The sequence below is a fragment of the Belonocnema kinseyi genome, chromosome 9, assembly GCF_010883055.1.
Source record: "Belonocnema kinseyi isolate 2016_QV_RU_SX_M_011 chromosome 9, B_treatae_v1, whole genome shotgun sequence".
Classification (NCBI taxonomy): domain Eukaryota; kingdom Metazoa; phylum Arthropoda; class Insecta; order Hymenoptera; family Cynipidae; genus Belonocnema; species Belonocnema kinseyi.
In genome coordinates this window covers 95,167,027-95,191,440 of record NC_046665.1, presented here as the reverse complement: position 1 = coordinate 95,191,440, position 24,414 = coordinate 95,167,027, and the positions used below count along the sequence as shown (strand labels likewise).

Sequence of the window (24,414 nt, the reverse complement as noted above, 5' to 3'; positions counted from 1 at the left end):
CTATCATATTATTTAATGTAAGGATTGAAAATAATTTGTAAATCGCCAACTCTTAACATTAGTCTATCTTCCTGCTATCTTGAAATCGATTGATTTAGTTAGTCCCTAATGTTTATTTTTTACAAATTACAAGAGCTTAATCGACGTCTAACTGTCTGAAAGAACCATAAGTTCCAAAAAGGTTGTCTGGGTTGACTGATGGTCCAGGTCGAAGAGATTCATTCGGGACAAGAGCTTCTTCTTTCTTAAACCAATCTGTCCATTCTATCATACTCTTGTGCCACTTCTCTAAAAAGTAAATAAAATTACAGATATTAGGTGAAGGTTATTAATGGGGAGAAATTACGCTTTCTTAATTTATTGTTATACTCACTTTGAATTTCAGCCATGGAAATTTCGTCACCATCATAATCCGCAGGTAGTATGGATTTTGGTACGTAGTTGTAAAAAGACTCAAGAGATGAATGAACTTTAATCTAAGAAAGAAAAAAATTTAATTATTATTCTATGTTAATTAAATTGACCACAATATAAGTGTGAATAGAATTAAAAGACTTAGTGATATTTTGTATAAGGTTTGTTGCCATAAAATGTATCTGAATTATATTTTTTTGATTGAACTTGGACATTTTCGAAAATTTGGAATCAGATCTTCCTCTGTAATTCAAATTTGATTGTGCTGATTAAATTTACTAACATTTAAATGCAGAGTTGCTATGTTTCAAGGAATTACAGAAAGTTCGTCGTTTTGGCAGGAAAATCAAGATTTTTGATAGAATTTTTTTTGTTAACTCAAAAACCTTTTTTGGCTGAAAATTGAACTCTTCTCTTGAAGATTAATCTTTAAAGATAAAAAATTAATGTAATTATATAAAAATTATTATTTATGAATTAATTATAATTATTTGTTGATTTATTATTATAAAAAGTAAATCGATCAAAGGTATAATTTTATATTTTTTTAGTTTAAAATTCAGTTTGTGGTTTAAAGTTGTATTCTATTATTAAAAAATGATCAATTTATTAACTGAAACACCTTTTTTGGTTGAGAATTGAACTCTTCTCTTTAACGTAATTCTTTAATGATAAAAAAGTAATGTTATTATATGAAACTGTATCCTTTTATTTAAAAACTTATCTTTTTATATAAGAATGTATATACTTTATTGAAAATGTGCATTTTCGGGTATAAAATTCCAATATTTTAGTAGTAAATTTAACTTCTGTAGAAAATTCATCTTATTGGCAATAAAATTACAAATTTTGGATTTTTTTTTCTTTTATTGAATAGAAAATCTGTGTCGATTGAAAAAAATTCATTTTCTGGTCAAACATTCATCATTATAGTTAAAAATTAATTTATTTGGTTGAAAATTATTTTTTTCTAAATAAATTTTAAAAATTTAAATATAATTGATCCATTTTTTCTTCAAAATGTATCGTTTTAGTTCGAAATTTATTTAATTGGATGAAAAATTCTTCCTTAGTGTTAAAAATTTAATAATTTTGGTATAAAATTAATTTTTCGCCCTTAAAATTCGAAAATTCTGGTTCGAGTATTCAACTGTTTTGTAGAAAATTCGTCTTTTTGGCATGAAAGTAGAATATTTTAGATACATATTTTTCTTATTTGAAAGTTTAACTTGTTTCTTACAAATGACTTGTATTTTGTTTACAGAACCTCATATATTCTGCCTAAAAATTCAACTTTATGGTTAAAAGTTAGTATCTTTTGGTGGACATTTTATCTTCTCAATCGAAAATTCGTTTATTTGGTTTAGAATTAAATTTCTAGAATTAAATTTTAGAATTAAAATTCTAGAATTAAATTAAATTTTGTTGAAAATTCGTTACTTTATCTTTAATTTCAATTAATTCTGCTGAAAATTATCTTTTCATTTCAAAATCATATTTTCAGTCTGTAAATTAAACTGTCCTGTAGACATTTTTTTGAAAGGAAGCTCAATATTTTCGATAAACGTTTTTTTTCTTTATTGACTGTAAAACATTTCTTGGTGAAAAATTCAACACTTTTGGTATAAAATTAGTCGCTTTTGGTAGAAAAGTAATATATTTAAATTAAATCGCTATTCGTCGTTTCGTTTTGCGTATTTTGATCAAAATGCGCCTTCTTTGATAAAAAAGTAAAATAATTAGATAAATCTTTATTTTTTGTTTGTTTAAAATTAATTTCTTGCGTTGAAAATTTAATTATTCCGCTTTTATAGAAAATGTTTTTCCCTAGTTGATAATTCAATTTTTATGTTGACGGTTTATAATTTTGGTTCACAATTAATTTCTTAGATTGAAAATTTAACTATTTATATCGTGCCTTTGTTTTTTAAACAAACTATTTTTGTTTTAATTGAAAAATGTAACCATAACTTGAAAATTTATCTTTTCAAGTTGAAAATTCATTTGATTTGATTAAAATTGTTCTTTTTCGTTGAAAATGTATCCTTTTCGTTAGACTGTTTTGGATTTATTTTTTCTCATTTTTGGAAAAAAATATTCCTTCATATATTTTGTTTAAAATTGTTTGGATTTTCAGGTTACGACAGCTGTACATGTAAATGGGGAAGGTATAAACTTGTGATGCAAAAAATCATTCTTATAGTCAAATTTTAAATCTAAAAGATAAAGATGACAAATTTAGATTGATAAAAAAATTGTATACCCTTTCAAAAATTTTTGCTTTTACTGTAGCCTTGAGCACATTGATGAAAAAGTCCATAGAGCTAGGAGCATTGATGAAATGAATTCCTGCTATTTTTGCACCATAGCCTTTCTGAAAAAATGTGTTATAAAAATATAAAATAGGTGCACTTAATATAAGATGTTTGAAAAAATACGTAAATTTTCATTTAGCGTTACAAACTAAAATAGATGTAACCTTAAGGAACTAAAATTTTAAATAATCTCAATTTGAAGCGTTTCAAATTAACATTTTTTAAATATGTAATCTTTAAGAATTAACAATTTCAATTAATGAGTTTTTAATTTCAATTTTTTCTAAAAAAGATCTTCAACTGGGTTACCGGACGGGTGCTTTTCCCTTAAGCTGCTGGACAGATCGAAAGAAGAACCCTTTTTCAGAACTTTATTCATTATTTTGCTGCCATTACAAATTAAAATTTTTCAAAGAATCTGTATTACCATCAAAAAATAACATAAATATTTAACCTCATTTCATACAAGACAGAAATATGAATTAAACATTCTTTAGTTAAATTTTTTCTGAAAAAATCTTCTCCTTCGCTCCGCTGGGAATCGAACAACAGAACTTCCGATTACCAGACGAGTGCTTTCCTCTGAAGTTACTAGAGAGATCGAAAGAAGAAACTTTTTCAGAACTTTATTCATTATTTTGCTGCCGTTACAAATTTAAATTTTTCAAGGAATCTGCATTATCATCAGAGAATAACAGAAATTCTAAACGTTTTTTAAACTAGATGGAGCTATGAATTGAAAAATGTTCAATTAAATTTTGTTTAAAAAAATTCTTCTTTTCTCTACTGAGAAGCGAAATACGGAACTTCCGATTGTCGGTCGGTGCTTTATCCATAAGCTGCTGAAAATTTGATTACGTGGCAGCTGGCAGAATAATGCATGTATTTCTGAAAAAGGATACTTCTGTCGATCTGAATTAAAACAATGTTTAATTGATAGCACTATCTAGTCCGAAAAGACATCAAGAATTTACGTTATTCTCTTATGATAATACAGATTTCTTGTTTAATCTATAAATGAAGAGTGTCAAATTAGATTAATTTGATTTGAAGTAACTAAATTTTATAAAATTTACCGTGACAATCATTTCACTCTTCTTCAGTACGGATGGCGTAAAAGAGAGGAAATGGTTCATTCGCGCTCCTGCAAGGTCAAAAGCGTAAATATCTCCCATACACACATCTACCGTATTTCGCATATCAACCATCATATAAATGTACCTGAAATGAGAAAATACAGATATTACACAATTTAAGCGTTATTTATATGTATACTACCGTCGGAACTTATGCACGCGGTTAGCGCTAGCGACAATAAAAATCACTGCAGTCTTTGTAGCATAATTTATAGGAAAAAAAAGTGACAAACTTTTTTAAAAACTTTTGTCGAGCTTATAAAATTTCGTATCGAATGACCCCTAATTGAAATTTATTGGACCAGCAATACATCTCCTGAGACATCTTTATTTTTCGAGGATATACCTTGCTCATGACCAGTTCTCCTCCCCACAAAAATGGCGAATGGGAGTTGTGATGACGGGAAATATGTGATGGTGATCACTCGAGCCGCCACTCCACTGATAGCGATATTCGTTTTGTATGAGGATTCTCGAAGGTTACGAGCTTTGCTGTATCTCTGTGGTAAAATTATATTAGCCCCGACCAGTCTTGCTAGAAAACTTCGAACCAATCAACACAGAGCTGCTATCGTTATCAGTGGAATGGCGGGCGGCTGAATGGACCACGCTCGAGCCTGCACTCACTTCCAAATTCACCCAGCCGACGATTCTCCTTTGTGTCCGTTGAAGTTTGTTCTGTCCAGAAATTCAACCTCGCTACACCAGCCGGATTTAGAAATGAGAAAGTAATGTACAAATGGAAAGGACTGAATCTCGTCGACCCAAGTTTTGGTCGTTCTCGAGCTGTCGATCTTCTACTCGGAGCCGATGTTTATCATTTGTTTTTGCGACCCGAGCTGCTTTGGCGAAACGAGATGATGTCGCAAATGACAAGTACATGGGATGACAAGATAATTTCCTTGATACAAAGGTTTTTGAATGTGGAGGAAGTGCGTCAAGTCTAACGCCAGACTTCGTTGTATGAAAAGTTCGCAGTCATCTTTGTTTGTCACCAACGAATTTTCGAAGGACGATATTTATTCATGACCGAATACGCTCGACTTAGTCACTACCCGCTACATACCACATCGTGGAATTTGGCAATGGGGAGATCATCAGCGCCGCCTTAGAGTGGTCTTTAATACCTCTAGACATACTTCCACTGGCTATAGTCTTGATAACACGCTTCAAACTGTGCTCAAGCTGCACGGCCATATAGGCTACGTGTTGATTCAGCAGACACGTCAAAGAATTGGTCTTGACGCCGCTGTCTACACGATGTGTCGGAAATGTCTGGTGAATGAACAAGGCATCGACTTGCAACGTATCGTGTGGAGGGCCAGTGAGAATAAACTAGTCGTCCACTACCAACTGTTGACAGTAATTTATGATTAGTCATTCTCGTCTTATCTAGTCCTGAGAACTTTGCAACAATTCCGCACAGATCATGGTTCAGCCTGGCCAGTGGCCGTAACTATTATCTTGCAAGTTGTAGTGGACTGCTCCTGACTGACTTACTTCCTTCGATGACCTTTCGCCTTCCGTCAATGAGCCGGCTCCTGTTGAATCCTTCATCTATTTTTAGACTACAAAGGTTTGTTGCGCGATCAAGATCTTCAAAACTAAACTCTTGGGTCAATGCTCGGATCTTGGAAGCCTCCTCCGCGCCATTGTGATAAGTTCCCCCCACCTATTCTTCACGCCTATTCCGGCTTATCGTATGGAGAGAGAAGCCCACCAGTTTTTTATGGCTGTTGTTCGCATGCAAGCCTCATCATCAGTTGGGCGCCCCACGGTTTACTACGTGGAAGTTTTGAAGTCACATACGCTTACGGGCTACATTATGCTTGGATTCTTGAAGGAAAAAGGAAACTGCGCTCTGACTTTGCGAAATGTGTTATTTTTATTCGCTCTATACCTTTGCCGTCCAACCAAGTCATAACTTCTCGCCCAGCAGCGCGTGTCATTCATAGTCGGCCCTTTTTAAAGACCGGATTGGATTATGCGGGTCCCTTCCAAATACTATCCGCTGAGGGTAGAGGCATTCGTTCAACCAAAGGCTACATGGTCGTGTTAGTGAAATTTGCTACAAAATTTCTGCATCTGGAACTAGTTACTGACATAACAACCGAAAGCTTATTAAGAGCTTTGGCGAGATTCTTCAGTCGTAGATACAAGCCCTTTGAGATGTGGAGTGATAAAGGAACTTATTTCCATCATGGTGATTTCGAGTTATGGAAGGCTTTTAAATCTTCCTAGCTGGATTGGACAGTAAATTATGGATCGCTCGCGACATAGGGAGTAGCATTGCACTTCATCACACCCGGAGCGGCTTACTTTCGAGACCTCTGAAAAGCTCGGGCCAAGTTGGTGAGGACACATCTCAAACGCATTTTGAGAAACCGCATACTCACCTATGAAGAGTTTCCTACATATGAACAGTCGCCTACTTACTGAATTGATGGACGATCCTGACTAACTCGATACCTTGACTCCATGTCACTTTGCCATTGGAGTATAAATTTGAGTACAAAAAATATTGGAGTACAAAGCTCTCCGCGATCAATTTTGGGAGCTTTGGTGTCTCGAGTACCTAGATACACTTCAGCAGAGTACTAAATGGTTTGAGCCTCGAAGGAAGCTCAATGTTGAAGATATGATTGTGGTTGTCGACCCCAGTCTCTTGTCAGTCAGAAAGCGATGTCCTCTTGCTCGAATTCTCAAGACCCATCCAGGCAAGGATGGTCTTGTCCCAGTTGCCACCATCCGAACCTCTACTTGCTGCTACGTTGCCTATGGACGCTTTGCTAAAGCGACCACTTGAAGCTATTTCAGGCAAGTTGGACTCTGAAAATTCGACTTCAATGGCGGGAAGCTAGTTCGTCGTCTACACGTCAGTTCTCTCAGTTACTTTTTATGCTCCGACCAGAACGAACGTACATTGTTCCTTTATGAGTGTAAATTAGGTTTATGTATTGTGAATAAAGTGTGACAAGTGTAATCAAGAGTAATTAAGTGTGATCAAGTGTCATTAAGTGTAAGCATTGTGTTACAGTTCCTGAAAATAAATTATGTTATCTCAAAAGTGCACGGTCGATTGTGTCTTCGATCTCCCGACACACAATATTTTTTAGTTGAAAATTCTCCTTTAAATTATCGCACGGATTAAATACTATAGAATTCTAATCTATATCTATTTCTGAATTTTCTTGAATTATTTTGAAGTATTTTATGTTATTTTGAAAGATTCTAAGAAATTGTCAATACATTTCTGTAATTTAAAAAGATTTTGAAGTATTTCGGGCATTTTTTAAAATTTCATTAAATTTTTAAGAGCTTTCGAAAGTTACAAGAGATTTCAAAATATTCCAAAGGTTTTGAAATATCTCAGGGTATTTATAAAACTTTCGAGGATTCTTTTTTTTAATTTTAATAATGTGAAGGGATTCCCAAAAATTTTCACGATTTAAACATATATTTTTTTAATACCAAGGAATTTTGAAGAGGCTGGCAGAATTTTAAGGGATTTCAAAAGTTTTGAAAGATTTAAGTGTTTTTTTTTAAATTCCAAGATAGTCAAAGGTACTTAAACAATTTTCGGGAAAATTCATAAAACTTGTAAAGAATATGAAATATTTCCACGTATATTTATTAGATTTTAACAATTTGACGCGATTTTGAAAGACTTGAAGGGTTTTATTTAATTTTATTTTTATCCGACCAATGTCCAAAAGCTTGATCAAGTTTCAAGGGGAAAAGATGATTTCAAAGAATTTGAAATAATTTAAAGTATTTTTAATTATACTAAAAAACTGTTAAGAGCTTTAAACACTTGTCCAAGGATTTCAAAATATTTGAAAGTATTTGAAATATTTTAAGGCTTTAAAAAGATGTTTAAGATTTTAAAATAAATTGCAGAAATATATTGGGATTTGGAATATTTGAAATATTTGCGAATATTTCCAAAAAATTCCAACACATGTTAAAGAAATTAAAATTCTCTGAAGGGATGAAATAAATTTTTTAAGGATTCGAAACATTTTAAAATTTCTAAAGGATTTTAAAAAATGTAGGTTATTTTGAAAACATTCAAGAAATGTTTAAGCGCTAAGAAAGTTTTAAGGAATTCCAATATTTTTCAGGATTTTATAAAAAATCATAAAATTTTAGACTTGCTTCAAAAGAATGCAGGAATTTTGTAGAATTTCAAAGATTTCCAAATTGCAAAGTGTAAACAAAGATTTTTAATGTTTTCAAAAATTTTAAGATACTTGAAAATATTCCGAGGTATTTTAAATAATTTCAATAATTTTCAGTGCTTTCAAATTCATGTAAACATTTCAGTGTTTAACACAATTTTTTATGGTAATTTCAAAAGCGTAAACAAATTTCCAAGCATTTTGAATGATCGCTAATTAATTAGAATATCTTAAAGTATTTTAATCAGATTTTAATCAATTGAAGCAATTTTAAATGATTTGACGGATTTCAGGGTATTCTAAAAATTCCAAGGAATTTTTAAAATCATAAAAATCGTCGAAGGATCTCAAGTGATTTTAAAAGAATCTAAATAAAGCTATTCTTAAGAGTAGCAAACATTTTTTAAGAGCTTTACAAAATTTAAAGAAATTTAAGAATATTTTAAAAGAATTTTAATATTTTAGAATAATAAAAAGATTTTGCAGTATTTTCAATTAATTTTAGTAATTGAAAGGAAATTGAAAAGAGTTTGAATATTTTAGGGTATTTTCAAATATTTGAAAAAGTGCACAAGAAATTTGTAATGCTTAAATTGATTTTAAAGGTTATCAAATCATTTGAAACATTTTAGGCATTTAGCAAAATTGTTATGCAGCTGTAAGAACTTTTAGAAGATATTGAACGTTTCCACATAACCTATAAGATGACACTGATGAAGACACTGATAAATTGATTATGGGTTCAAAAATTTGTAGAGATTATACAATACTTTTATGATATCATTTAAAATAATTTTGAATTCATCTAGAATTTGTATTAGTTTACTCTGAATTTCTCTAAACTCATTCGAAAATTACTAAATTCACTTAAATTTTTTATATCCTTTTATTGTTTACAATCAACTTGAACTTTTGTTAACCCTTTTGAATCACTTTTGGTCACTTTTCAGTTCGTATAGGTCACGTTTTTCAAGCAAATTAGCCATTGATATCTCTAAAAGTAATACATAAAAAATTTGTCAATTTGAATTTTAAATTGGTGTGTTTTATTTATAAATAATTCTGTAATAAAAATGATGCAAGATTAGCTTTTTGATTTGATAATACTAATCGTCAGGAAAAATACAAAATTAGTGAGGGGAAAGTAAGGCATTTTTAAATTAAATTTTTGCGGTCCTTCCTCTAATTTATCAAAAATCATAATATTAACGATACTTCTTAATAAAAATTTCTGTAACTTACTTATGATAATCCCAAACATTTATTTCGAAGTCCTCTTTGCTGTCTTGAATCCTGACTTGTGTTATGAAGACTCTATATTTCTCTGGTGTTAATTTTGGCAGGATAGCAAAAGACCTGGTCATTATTATGATTAATCACAAAAGTTAATTATCATTTTAGTTTTTGATTTAACATAGGTAAATCAATTATCTAAAGTGCTTTAATAATTAATATGAACAGCTAATAAATTGAAGCATGAGCTCAAAATGAAATACAGTGAAAACTTTCAATAGCCCTCCCTTCTATAGCCCTTCCGAAAATCAAAGCCGCACCGCAGGTAGTTGTAAAAAGAACTGCGCGGAGTGCGCGGGGTTCGCGGTTGTCACTCAGGCGAGCACTCAGGCGTGATCAAACAGAAGCGGACGGGATATAATGAGTTAGTTCCCACTCACCGTCAGCTCCAAAATCGACGCTATTGTAGAGTTTCACCGTACTATTTTATGCAAGAATATTTCATAAGCAAGTGAACAAAAGTATTTTGCATTTTGCCACTTGACGATGTTATTGTCTCTCGCTCTGGGCGTTTGGCCTTTGTATTTTTCGCATATTCTTGGAAAAACCTTTTCAAACTAAGACTTGAAACATCCACCACTGTAATTTGGTAAATGTGAATTCTGTTTTGATAAAAGAGCTTGTTTAGAGAGTTTAGGCGCACCTAGGTCAACGGATCGACAACTGTACTTTTGTGATCGTGAAATCTCTTTTGTTGAAGCTCTTTCGGCTTTAACGAACATATTCTAATCACGTGTCTCGTGCTTCTAACTTTTTGAATTTTTATCAAAAATTGGCTGGTTACCGAACTTGAACTTCCTTTTTTTTCCCTCAAACTGTGTGTCAAAGTGACAGGGGGTGAGAAGTTTTTACCAAGTTTGTGTGGAAGGTGTGAGTGGAGTGTGAGGGTGGAAGTCCAGGAGGTGAGTACGGCTGTGAGGGGTTCATTGGGAAGATAAAAATTAATTTACATTGTAGTTTGGGGGGGGGGTATGGCTAAATAGGGAAAGTAAGGTAAGGTTTGGAAGGTAGCGGGGTAGTTTTGTGTTCAGAATTTTGGGGCAAGAGTCGTTCTTGTACTGGCAGTGCTAGTAGTGAAGTAGACGGGGAGGAAATATCCAGAATGACACGACGGCCAGTTGTGCGTGGCCCGGTGTCAAGTAGCGCGTCAGGGAGGGGGAAGAATCGGAGCGAAAAAAGAGATCAGGCAGGGGAGAGAGCGTCCAGTGCAAGTGAGCGGGAGGATTTCTTGAAGAGGAAAAGGGAAAGCAAAGAGAGTCCGGAGAAAAGCGCGCCAGAGAATCCCTTTAAAAAAAGCCTACGAATACGTAGGTCACTCTCCTTAGAAATGGAGGGGCAGTCGGAGAAGGAGGCTCTTGGGTTGATAGGTGAGATCAGAGGCTTGAAGGAGGACGTAAGGGGGGCTATGGAGAAGATGGAAAGTATGAGGGAGGACCTGAGGGTAAGAGATGAAAGATGGGAAAATGAATTAAAAGAGTTGAGGGGGAAAGTAGAAGTACTGCAGAGCGAGTTGGTGTCGGTAAGGAAGAAAAAAGAGAATAAAATAAAGAAGATGGAAAAAGATATCAGACCGTGGAAGGAAAGGGCGGCAAAAAGGCTGGAGAAGCTGGAGGGCAGGACGGGAATAACAGCAGTTGACATGGGGGAGGGCGAAGAGCAAGGTATTTGGGAGAAAGTAGAGATCATAATAGAAGAGAAAGTGGGAGAGCGTGGGAATGAAAAGGAGAAGAGAGCGGATAGGGAAAGTATAAAAACAATGGAGTTGAGGATGAAGAGAAGAGAAGAGAGAAGGCAAATAGGAAAAATAATATAGTGATAAGAGGATTAAAGCTCAAGAGCGGGGAAAAAAGGGAGGGGGTGGACGCGCTGCTATTGATCACAGGGTGGGTTAGTGGCAAGGAAGAGAAAGTTAGGATAGAGGGGAGAAAGGAAAATGAAGTGGCGGTCGTAGAATTGGAGAGCTGTTAAGAAAAATGGGGGGGTAATGCGTAAAAAAAATAGGATAAAGGGCAGTAAGGTTTCCCTCGATTGAGATTTGACGAGGAAGGAAAGGGATGTTCAGAGAATGCTAAATGACAGGGCTAGGTAGGAGAGGAGCGAAAGGAGAGCGGTGAAGGTAGGGTATCGGAAAATAAAAATAGATGAAAAAATGTGGGTATGGGAAGAGCAGAAGGAGGTATTAAAGGAAGTGCAGAAAAATTTATTTCGGGGGAAGTATGTGGGTGGGAGTAAAGCAGGGTGGAGGAGTGTTAAAGGTGTTGTACTGGAACGTAGCAGGGGTAAAGAAGAATGATAATGATTTCTGGAGGCATATTCAGGAATTTGATGTAATTGGACTGGTAGAGACGTGGGTAGAGAGAAAACTTACAAGGAGAGTGAGATGAGGGTTTGGTGGTAATAGGGGAGTTGGGAATTTGGTGGTAATTCTGGAGGCATATTCAGGAATTTGATGTGATTGGACTGGTAGAGACGTGGGTAGAGGTTGAAAACTTACAAGGAGAGTGAGATGAGGGTTTGGTGGTAATTGGGGGAGACTTTGATGCGAGAATTAGGCGTGAAGGGGTCCTGTACCAGGAAGGGGAGAGCATCGAAAGAAAATCAAAGGATAAGATAATAAATGAAGAGGGGAAGATTCTAAGAGAATGGATGGAGGATAAAAGGTGGGCTGTGGCGAATGGTATAATAAAAGGGGACGAAGTGGGAGAATACACATATGTGGGTAAGAGGGGTGTATCGGTGATAGACTATGTGATTATGAATATGCAAGGGTGGAGGAGATAGAGAAATTCGCAGTGGAAGGGAGGGTGAACTCAGATCATCAGCCATTAATTTTGTGGATACGGGGGGAGGCTAACGAAGGGCAGGGTGGGGAAAAAAGGTCGTTAGGGGAGAGAGTGTCATGGACGAGAGAGGCGATAGAGAAGTATCAGGAGCAGTTGGGTAAGTAAGCTTTGACGGGGAGTCGGTGAGCGAGATATGGGAGGATCTGCAAGAAAAAGTGAAAGGTTGTGTGCAAAAGAAGGTATTTAGGAAGAAGAAGAAAGAAATGGTGAAACCGTGGTAGGATAGGGAATGTAAGATTATAAAGAGACTGGTGAAAAAGAAGTACAGGATGTGGAAGGAAGGAACGGAGAAAAGGGAGGAGTACGTAGAAATGAGGAAGGCGTTTAGGGCGATGTGTAAAGAGAAAGAGCAGGAAGAAGAAAAAGAGCTGTAGGAGGAGTTGAGAAGTGTTAAGACAGAAGGCGACGTGTGGAAGATAATTAATAGGTTTAGGAAACGTAGAGTGGGGACAAGTGAGAAGATAGGGAGTAACGAATGGAGGAAATTTTTTAAGGATTCATTTCAGGGGTCAGATACACGGAAGAGAGATGAGGGTATTAGAAGAACGAGAAAGGTAGATGGAGAGGAGCTGAACGACGAGGAGATAGAGAAGCAGATCGGGAAATTGAAAAATCCTAAGGCAGTAGGGATGGACGGGGTAGAGAACGAAGCGTGGCTGTTTGGCACACAAGCGTTAAGGCAGAGACTGAAGGGGGTAGTGAAAAAAGTATGGAGGGGGAGGGATTCCCAAGAGGGAGGAGGGAATGGTTGATCGTACCACTGTATAAGAAAGGGGATAGAAAGAGGCAGGAAAATTATAGAGGAATTACGCTCATGAATACTGCTTACAAAATATACGCGATGGTGTTAGCAGATAGGCTGCGCAAGGATGTTGAGGGGAAAGGAATATTGTTGTAGACGCAGGCGGGCTTTAGAGAGAGAATGAGTACTATTGAAAATATTTACGTCTTGCAACACGTGGTGGATAGAGAACTAACCAAAAAGGGTGCCAGAGTGTACGCGTTTTTTGTAGATCTAAAGAGCGCGTTTCCTTCGGAAGATAGAGGGAGGTTGTGGGAGGCAATGGAAGCGAGGGGAGTGAAGAAGGGCCTGATCGAAAGGATAAGGGAGGTCTATTAGGAGACGAAAAATAGATTGAGAGAAGGGGAGGGAATCTCTTAGGGATTCTGGATGGATTGGGTCTTGGGGAAAGGGCGTCCCCTTAGCCCAACGCTTTTTGTAATTTTGATTAAGGATATAGAAAGTAAGCTAGCGGTCGGAGTGGTAGGAGGAGTCAGGGTAGGAGGAGTCAGGATATGGTAACTAGCATATGCAGATGAAATAGTGCTGCTGGCAAGAAGCGAAGAGGCTTTAAAGGAGATGATGAAGAGGTTGAGAAGATATTTGGACAAAATAGGCTAGAGTTAAATGCGGACAAGTCGAAGGTTATGGTGTTCTGGAAGGGAGGTGGAAGAGATAGGGGAGGGGAGTGGAAGTGGAAGGGAAAAACAATACAGGAGGTGAAAGAGTTTCTGTACTTGGGCTTCCTGTTCCGAAGAAATATGGGAGTGGATGGTCATATAAACGAGAGCGTGGGAAGGGAAAATGTGGTGATAAGGCAGGTGTGGGGGCTGGGGGAGAGGTTATTCTCAGATGATTTTGTAGGAAGAATGAAAGTGCTTGATTCGCTAGTGATAAGTGTCTTATTTTACGGATTGGAGGTGTGGGGTTGGAAGGTAAGTGGGCAGGTGACTAGGATACAGAAGAGGTATGTAAAGTGGACACTTAGGTCGGTAAGGAATACGCCGAACTATATTGTCAGGAGGGAGACAGGAAGAAAAGTTTTGGGATTATAACAGGGAGTCTAGCGTGTAAATATAAGGTGAAATTTTTGAAGGAGGGGCAAGTAAATTGTTTAGGGAGTGTTGGTGGAAGACGGAGAACGGACGTAGTGGTGCAAAGATGGAGGTGGAAAGGGAAAGGTATTTTAGAACGAATGGATTGCAGATGGATGAAGTTAGCAGGAGACACGAGGAAGGAAGGTATATGAGTTGGTTCAAAAGGATGGCATGGAGAAAGAGGAGGCGGAAGGAGAGGAGAGGATAAGAGGGTCAAGGTTTAACGGAAACTATGTGTGGATTATGCCAAGGGAGAGAGCGCAATATCTGTGTGAGAAATGAGAGCCAGGAAGTCAGGAACTTATAGCGAGAATGAGGTGCGTGTGCATGAAGAAGTATAATAGGTTCTGGCTTTCTAGATAGAAGGGAATATGTGAATTTTCCGGGAAGGGGGATGCAAAATTGGAGCATTGGTTGGGGGAATGTGAAGAGGTGGAAAGCAGGGGGATAAGCATGGAGCTATTGTTGCATGAAAGGGGGGACAAACGGACAGTAGTTTTAGGTATTTCCCCTCACAAGTTACGCATTTTCCCCCCCTTTCAGGAAGTTTTTGATGCCGGTATCGAAGAATTCCTTGGGCAACTCGGACAGCCATGTGCGCACGAACTCCTCTACCTCGTCGTCGGTGTTGAATCTTTGACCTCCGAGGGCTTCTTTCAGTGGTCCAAACATGTGGTAGTTTCAGGGTGATAAATCTGGCCTGTAGGGGGGGGGAGGTCTTCCAATACCTCCCACCCCAATTCCGATATTGTATCGAGCGTGAGACGCGCGGTATGAGGGCGCGCGTTATCCTGGAGAAGAATCGCCCTTCGTGCTGGAATGCGCCGTAACTCTGCGATATTGAAGGAGTTCGTGGATGATAGACCTTACACTAGCAATACTGATGCCGAGTTCAGCCGAAATGTCTCGAACATTCATCCTACGGTCCTCCAAAATCATTTGTTCTACGGGCGAATGTTGTCTGGTGTCATGCTGGTTCGCGGTCGACGATTATGCGGCTCATTCTCGACTATGCCACACGTATCGCGAGGGACCCAGCTATCACATTCTCAAGCCACGACCTTCAAAACATACATGCGCGCCATCTACAGCGTTTGTTTCGATCAGATTTGAACCACCCTCGTATTAGGTGTAAGCCGCAGAGACAGAGGTTGGTAATGCGAGGCATATCGATAAAAGAGCGAAATGCGTGCGAGGGGAGGCGAAGCGGCGAAGGTTAGGCTATAGAAACGAGCGGATTAGCTATAAGGTGTGGATGGATGGTACTCTGTAAAAAATAGTTGCAAGAAAATTTAAAATAAAAATGGAAGAGTAAGCAAGTCAATTTTTTAAGGCCATCAATCCGAAAAATAAACGTTCATCTATCTATTAATTAAATTAAGTACATTTTAATGAATCTAGGGAGATTCAAGTGAATCAGAAAGGATTCAGAAGAAATTGAAATAATTTAGGATAAATTGAAAATTAATTGTAAAAATGCTTTAATTCAATAAATTCCATTGATATCAGTGAAATTAAAGTGAATTCAATGGAATTCAAGGGAATTCAGAAGTCTAATTAAATTCATAAGGATTTTATGGAATTAAATGAATTTTTTTAAATCAAAGAATTTACATTACATTGTATAAAATGGGAATACAGAGAATTCGGAGCGAATTTAACAGAAATGAATTGAATTGAAGAAGAATATAAAATTTAAAAAAATGATAATAAAATCAAATTCGAGTGAATTAAGAGCAATAATAGAGACATGAGCAAAATTCGACGAAAATTATAATAGTTTAAAATTAATTAAAAAAATTACCTTGAACTGAATATAAAAACGAATAAATATTAAAAGAAAAAAAAATGAGTATAATAAAATGTGATGGAATTAAGAGGAATAAAATGTAATGCGGAGATTTCGATGACATTTATATAAATGCTAGGTAAATTAGAGAAAATTCAAGTAAACTGATTAAAATGAAAAAATATGATCAAATTTTATTCAATTCATTACCTTTGGATTGAAGCAAGAAAAATAAAAATAAGTTCAAAATAATTTGATGAAGTGCCTAAGCATTCAAGGTGAGTTCCAAAGAAGAATAAAAAATAAACCAAATTAGAGGGATTCAAGTAAATTTCAAAGTATTCAAAAGAATCTAAAACAATTCAGGAAAAATTCATAAGCATTCATATAGTATTCTAAATTTATTAAAATGAATGAGAAAAAATTGTGAGAATTCCAAAAACTCCATTGATTTCATTAAAAGGGAAGAAAATTCAGCATTATTTAAGGGAATTCAGCAGGCTCTTAAAAGCTCCTTTAAATTTAAGTGAATTGAAAAAAAATTCGAGTAAATTTCAAGAATTGAAAAAATATTAATAACATTAATAGAATTTAATAACTTTTGGTTGAATTCAAACAAATTAAAAGGAATTTAAAAGAATTTGATGAAATGCGCAAGAATTCTTGTTGATTTTAAAATTGTTCAGTGTTAATCAACAGAAACTAAAACAATTTAATTGGATTGAGTTAAATCGAGTTCTTTTGAAAGAAATAAAGTAAATTAAAAAAAATCAAAAGAATTCAGGATAAAAAACTAAAAATTCACCTTAAATGCCGAACTGTTTCAAATAAATTGCAAAAAAAAATTCTAAATGTTCAGGTTATTCAGTAAAACTTAACTACATTTAGATTAATTTAAGCATGTTCAAGAGAATTCGATGAAATTTATAGAAATCGGAGATCCCTTAAAAAGACTTTAAGGTGAACTTAAAAGTTTTCAGGATGAGTAAAAAAAAATTCGAAGAAAGATCCATCGAACTCAATACATTTTACAGTAAATAAGGAAAAGTCAGGGTGAATTCAAAAGAATTTGAAGGAACTCAATAGAATTTAAAAATCGCGAAAGTTTTTGAATGATAAACAAGTGTATTGTTTGTACATTTTAAAATTCAGGATTTTTCTGTGTAACCTGGTATAAATATTTTAAATTTATTCGTTATGAGAATATTTTATTTGTATCTGAGAATAAATGCTTTGAATATTATTTTAGGGAAAAAATTGAACTACATTTAAATGAAAGAAATTCGAAGAAACGAAAATTTGCAAAAAATTCTGGCAGCAAGAATTCAACACAGAATTTTCGATTATAAACTCGAAGTGCCATCACCTGGCAGAACAAATAATAGTAATGAGTATTAAAATGTATTTTTTTACCTAAGACGGCCTAGATAAATATCTAAACAATTCTTTTTAAATAAAAGAAAATTTATGGAGTATTATTTTGTAAAAAGAAAGTGAATAAAATTGTGACACCTACTAAAATACTCACAAGTAATCAAGAAGTTTAGCGTTGATTATAGAAACCGGATCTCTATTAGTGAAAATTTCAGGTAAATTGGCCTTCAAAGTATAGTGCATATTTACAAGTTCCTTTGCTCGTTCTATACTCAATTTTGAGTTCAGCAGAAGTATTTCCAATTTTTGGTCAGTTATCTCTATGAAATTCACAGGATTTAGTTTTAGAAGGCTGAGAAATAACTACTTATTTGAAAAAATGTATACTACCGCCAGAAATTATCTACACGGCTAGCAATAAACGTACTAAATTAAACCATACTATAGACATTTAAACACTTTGAAGTGATTATATCATATCAGAAGTTTTTGGAAAACCCAACAATTTCTCGTGCTATAATTTAGAAAACTTGATAAAAATCGAAAAACAACTGAAATTTAAAGGACGTGATATTAGGAATATTATTTCTAATTTAAGCCAATAACACTTCAAAAATCTTCACGCGTTTCCAAGATGTAATCACAACTCTTAGGGCGTTTTTGTGTCAGATTTCAGTAGGTAATCACCGTTCTTGGCAAGCCTTGCTCATTACGCCGAATGAAGCCCGACGCAGTTATGCTGAGAATTTGTTTAGTTAAATCTCGCGAACAAATGCAAATTTTTAAAATTTTATTGGCTCAAAATAAAGATAAGACTTTATAGACTGTGCGCTCTGCGTTTCTGATTTTTAAAGTGGCTTTTCTGGGTCACGTAATGAGTTGAAGTCAAGGTACAAAATTCGAGAAAGCCTTGCATTTTTTTAAGCTTCTCACGTGATATATTCTCTTTACTAAGTAAAAAATAGCTGGATGTGTAGATAATTGCAAACTTTAGTTCTTACAAAATCTTTTAAGTGAGAAACCTATTTTTCGCTATTCGAGCTTTTTTCACGGAAACTACTTCATTCGGTTCCCAATTATAAATGAAACATAAAATTTGAGTTAATTAGTGAAATTCTAAGTTTTACAAAAGTTACTATTCAGTGGAAGCTTCTAATGTGTCCCCTAAGGGTTTACATTTTTCTTACACCTTCTTTATTCCTTTACACACCCTCCACACACTTACTTGGTGGTGTAAGGGGGACCTACAGTTTAAGGTGGGTTCCGAACCACCAAGAGCAACAGCCTTAAGTACTTAGAGAAAACCTTTTTCTCTAGAGGTACCGGTCCCACGACTCTCCGGAGATGAACAACTCCCTTGCTAGGCTAGTGTTCACCGCACGGGCCACCGAGACTCTTCCAGAGTCATTGTGAAGTAGACACTCTTTCTATACAGATTGTTTATTTTTACAATAACCGTTATTTGTTGAAAATTCAAACAATTTATTTTCAGCAAATGAAAATAAATATTTAATTCTGTTTTTGTTAAAGCTTATAAAATTTCGCACAAAGTGTTCGATGCATATTTGAAGAAAAGTTGTTCGCTAGTTTTATTTAACAATGAAAATTCATTTTTTTTTTATTCCGAAGATGCCATTTTGTCGAAATTTATCCAATTTAAGCGAAAGTACAAAGAATTAGTAATAAAGCTTGACCTAATATAATTAACTAAAAAAGGACAACATCTGTTAATTATTTAAACAAATTTCAGGAACAAAAGCATACATTCATAATTTTCAAATAGATTTACTTCGTCTTTAAACATAAAGGGCAAAAAATATTTTGCTTATGTCTTTTGTGTGCGATTCTTTGCTTTCAAACAATTAGCATTATTTTTTTTAACAAAATCAAATAAAAAATGCATAATACTGTTATTTATTTATTAAAAGAAATCCGGTTTTGTAATCAGTTCCAGATATGTTAAAAATTTCTCTTGATATGATACTTGTTTATTATAAAAACAATTTATATTCGTTTAAACAAATTAAATAAGCAAATTCATTGTTTTGCCATTTTTCAACCATTGGATTTCGCTTATTTCAAAAATTAAATTCCTAACAATTTGCTGGTAGCTCTCTATAGTTATTTCTTGTCAATACTGAACAATTAATTATTGTCTTAAAAAATGTAAAAAACAAATGTATAATTTCGCACTGTTTAATTAGATACATTTAGTTTCTTTAACACAATCAATTAAATGATTATAACCAAAGGGCCTTTACTGTGATATTTTGCTGTCAGACATCAATTGATAATTTTTAAACAAATTAATCTAAAGCCGTTTTTTAACGAAAACGCAATTTTTTTTATGGATTAGACTACAATTTTTAGGCAAGGTCTCTCTGTTATGATACAGTATTATCCGACAGAAGACGTTAATTATTTTCACAATGATTTCAAATCAGAAATTTATTTTAACAACTAGAATTTTTTTATCACCAAGTATCATATTAAGAGGTATTTTTTACATATATAAAGCGGATATAAAAAATAAAGGAATTTCTTTTACTAAAAAATGATAAAATCATGCACTTGTTAATTAATTTTGTTTAAACAAATAACAATAATTTTCTAAAGGCAAAGAATCGCACAAGAAAGCTATAAGCAAGATATTTATTGTCCTTTCTGTTCAAAAACGAAAAAAATCTATTTTAAATCACAAATTTATGCATTTGTTTATACAATTTGTTAAAATACTTAACAAATGGCCTTTAGTCTTTTATAAGTTATATCGAAATTTGTATCTACAGATTCCCACTTAAGAACGCACATCTGAGGTAGCTGTATATCATTCTTAATAGAAATCTCACTTTTGTTGATTAATTTGTTTATAAAAATGGTGAACATTCTTTTAAATATCTGAGACTGCTGGACATAACTCAAGAGAAGTTTATCCTGAAATTCTATATACTTTTGCATGAATTGGATAAATTTCCACGAAATAGGATCTTCAGAATTTTTTTCACGAATCTTCATTGTTAAATAAAAAAAAAGATAAACGACTTCTTTTAAAATATGCCTGAACGAATTTTTTAGAAATTGCATAAGCTTTAATTTAGAAAAAAAATTTTAAATCGGTCAAAAAGTTCGGGCTAAACGTTAATTTGTCCACCGACACCTCATTTGGCCCAACTGTACAAGGCACGGGCGACACTCGCTGAGTACATAGAAAATTTATATTTATTTTCATTTGTTTAAAAAAATGGTTTATATTTCCAGCAAATTACGGTTATTGTTATGAAAAAAATTTGTGTTGAAGGAGCGTGCAGTTTACAATTACCATTTAAAAAATTAGGAAAATATATCTAACGAATCGATAGCAAATAAATAATGACAAAATTCATGCAGAAAAATGTTATTAACAATAACGTTTGTAAAACTTCTAACTTTACCAAACCGTTCAAACCCTATTTTTCATTTATCTTTGGGAACCGAATAAAATAATTTCTGCGAAAAAAGCTCAATTATCGAAAAATATTCTATCCGAGAAAAAAATTGATTAATGAGATACAAATGTAAAGAGCGAACCTTGAGGAAGATATGGACATGCTATCAGCCACTCCCGTAGTTTTTCACGGAGTTCGACCAATTCCTCACAAGTTCTTCCTAAAGACAGACACCTTTGCTCTGGTGTACATACTTCCGAAAACAATTCCATCCTCCTATATTCATTAAAAAATAAATTAACGCGAGGTGATAATTACATTCACCAAAACATTATTTAAATAAATTATTATTGGTTATACCTATCACCTTATTTATTAATGCTGAGAAGTTTTGATTTTTTAAACATTTTTACTCTTTCTTTCACTATGTAATTATCAAAAGAGTAGTATTCCATTTTTTTGGAAGAACGTATTTTTTTCTTTTGCTAGCGTTTTTAAAATATTAATTTAAACAAAAATATTATATCAGATGCTACTTTAGAAAAGTATAACCACAAAAAATAAAGAAATTGTTTAAAACATAATTCGCTTTGACATTTATTTATTATTCTTTCACAACTAAAATGATAAAACAAAAGTTATTAATTTCAGAAAAGACTGCAACTTTTCAGCATGACTGTAAAATAAGATATTCATAAAAATAATAAATTTCCTAAAATTGATTATATTATGAAAAATATTTATAAATTAATAAAAAATTAGGCTTGCAAAAATGTATTTCTTAATATTTTGTTTGTAAAAATTGATAAAAGAGTACTGGTATCAAAAAAATTACCAGTACCGACATTAAGATTTCTTGGAAAATTTGAAATGATTTCAGTTTTATTTTCGAAAATGCATTAAAAAAAGAAAGACAAAATAAGTCATTTTCAATGATATTTAGAACTTTTGAAATTATTTGAAAATAATTAAAATCTTTTGAAAGTTACAAAAAATTTGAAACAAAGTTTAGATTCTTGTAAATTTCAAAAAGAAACTTAGTTTTTTAAAAGTTTTTAAAGATTTCAAGAAAATAAACAACTTATATTAAGATGCCTGAGAAAATTTGAAATTATCTTTCTTTTCAAAAATTAATTTTTAAACAAAATTCTAAACAACTTCTGAAAATGACGAAAAAAACCTGAAAGGTTTTATGGTAATTTTTTCACAAATTTTTTACTTTCTATCCAATTTTTAATTAGAGTGAAAAATAGTTCATCTAGATTAAGGAAAATAATTGCTTGAACAATTTATTATCATTGCGAATAATGTTATCTTTAAGTAATGCTATATGTTGTTTTTTCCTTATATTTATAAATTTTTGTCCAATAATGGTTTAAACAAATTATTATTGTTTATAGCTATCTTCTTCCATATGAATACTAGAGCGTTGCAGTTTTTTCTAAAAATTTTTACTTTTTGCCCACTTTTCAATGAAAGTTAAGTAATAAGTAATGCAAGTTAACAAGCATACTTATTTGAACTTCTAATTGTTTTTAATAATAATATTCTATTTTCTTAATTAAAGAAATTTGCGTTTTTTCCGCAATTTTCACCTATTTGTCTATTGCTGACTTGGAGGGACCTAATAATTAATTAATTTTTTTTTCTTTGAAGTAAGATAGCTTCTTTGTTTAAATTTTGAAACATCAGGGAAACAGAAAATGGACTTCAAAAATGCAATTTTAGAAAATTCAGGTAAAACTTAAGATTTCAGATTAAAGCAATTGTTTGAATAAAGTAGTTTATTAACCTGCATTAAATATTACCTTACTAAGTGAAAAGGGTACAATAAGAGTTTTAAAAGAACCACAACATTTTAGGACTTACATAAGAGAATATATTTACAAACAAAAATAAGTCGTTCAAACAAATATTTTTGGTAAATTTAATTAACTAGTAACTCACTCCAAGTAAAAAGTAGAAATTTTTTTTGAAAATTAAATAAAAAGCCACAACTTTCTTGCATTATTTAAATTGAACATCAACAATATCAATATATTGTTAACATAATTAATTTTGGTAACTTAAATTAATTACTGCCCTCAGCTTGATTAGAAATTGGACTAGAAATAATTTTTTTAACTACAATTTTCTAGCATTATTCTTAGAGAATATTATTGCCAATAACAATAAATTGTTTAAGCAATTATGTTTGTTAACATTAATCAAGAATTATCTTAATCTACTTGATTGAAACTTGGACGAATAGTGGATTTCTTTTTAATCTCGACTTTCTATCTCCATTCTAAGACCAAATATTTAGAAACAATCATTAATTATGCACACACTTTATTTTAATATAATTATCAGTATAAAGTAGTATTTTCTGTATTAGATACAGTTTTTTTTTTAAAGGAGAAAATTCATAATTAGCGTCAAAAAATCGCAAAACTCGTTTTTTCGAAAAAAATATTTGCACCACCCTATTAAGCATAAACTATGCATGGAAATAGAAAGTTTCATTTTAATTCTGACTCTTATTCACTTATTAAATAGAAAAAAATATTACAATTAAAAGTTAAACTTTATCTACTCCTTTTTTTTGGTGTGCCGCTGAAGGTCAATTTTGCACTTGAGTAGTTATTGAAAACTGAAAGTTCACTTACACACCTTTTTTTTAAATGCGATACACAGTTGAGTATCAAAGTTCCGGTTCAAGTATCAACGAGGTAGTATCTTGGCCGAGTTTCGAACAAGACTGTCCGTTTTAAACCCTAGTTTCTTCTTCTTGTATCAAGTGAGGATTGCACAACACGCGCAGGTGTTAAGCTGGACGCGTACGATTTGGACGAAAAAAAAACTTAAAAAAAGCTAATTAGATTTATAAGACAGTAAATGTAAAGAATTTCTGAAAATAAAACAAAGAATCTAACGAACAAATTTAGACACAAACCATAAAATGTTTCCATTGCAATCTGGAAACAAAATTTTTTTCACTTTTTCCTTAAAAAAAATTTTCTTTCTCTTTGGATAAAAATAAAAAAAAGGAAAGAAAAACGAGACGGGAACCAACTAAATCCCCTTCCTTCTCTTTGTTTTTTCTTTCTTTCGTCTTTTTTATTTTTATTATTATAAAATCACAATAAGAAAACATTTGCAAAAAAGTTTCAACAAAATTTTGGCACTCATACAGCACCCTTATCAAGAAAAAGAAAAATGGAATAAAAAATAAAATGATAATAACATTCTAAGTGACTCTCGGGTGTTGATTTTCAGGTGTCAGGTAAAAATAAAAAAGACGAAAGATAGAAAAAATAAAAAAGAGGGAAAAGGAAGGCTATTTGGTTGCTTACCTTCTCATTTTTCTGTTCCCTTTCTTATTTTTGTCTGAAAAAAAAATAATTTTTCCTTTTCTTTTTAAGGGTAAAAAAAGGGAAAAGTTTCTTTCTTAGATTGCAATGGGAAAATTTCAGGGTGTTTGTGTAAATTTGGTCGTTAGATTCTTGTTTTTATTTTCAGGAATTCTTCATATTAACTGGATTTGATTTTAATCCCATTTAAATTTCTTAAATATTAATAAGATAGCTGTTAAGACTAATTTTTAAAATAGGGTTTTCATTTTTCTATAAATAAGCAAATATTACGAATAAAATGACCATTTTTTCTACTTGACGTTCCCGGTGCTCTTCAATAACAGGAAGATTTTTAAAATCGCCGGAGTTTGACAGAGTAACATTAGTTAAAGACATTTTATTCGAATATTAAATTTTTTTGAAATTTAATG

General features: G+C 33.0%; 1 protein-coding gene across 1 annotated transcript; it reads right to left on the bottom strand.

Moving 5' to 3' along the window:
* LOC117180256 (alpha-tocopherol transfer protein-like) lies at positions 1–23,372 on the bottom strand. The gene is made up of 8 exons (XM_033372654.1): positions 23,301–23,372; positions 20,791–20,924; positions 17,378–17,543; positions 9,289–9,402; positions 3,806–3,950; positions 2,678–2,788; positions 374–476; positions 1–288 (listed from the first exon to the last, which is right to left on the bottom strand). The coding sequence occupies exons 2-8, from the start codon at positions 20,918–20,920 to the stop codon at positions 137–139; spliced, it is 921 nt and encodes a 306-aa protein (XP_033228545.1). The 5' UTR covers positions 20,921–20,924; positions 23,301–23,372; the 3' UTR covers positions 1–136.
* Between the last annotated feature and the right edge of the window lie 1,042 nt (positions 23,373–24,414).

Bases quoted from the DNA above. Each gene is read 5' to 3' on its own strand.
- LOC117180256 (XM_033372654.1), bottom strand. From the start codon at position 20,920: ATGGAATTGTTTTCGGAAGTATGTACACCAGAGCAAAGGTGTCTGTCT. The intron at 477-2,677 runs GTATACAATTTT...TTTCTTTCTTAG, and splicing joins AAGCAAAAATTTTTGAAAGG to ATTAAAGTTCATTCATCTCT. The intron at 289-373 runs GTGAGTATAACA...TTTACTTTTTAG, and splicing joins TTCCATGGCTGAAATTCAAA to AGAAGTGGCACAAGAGTATG.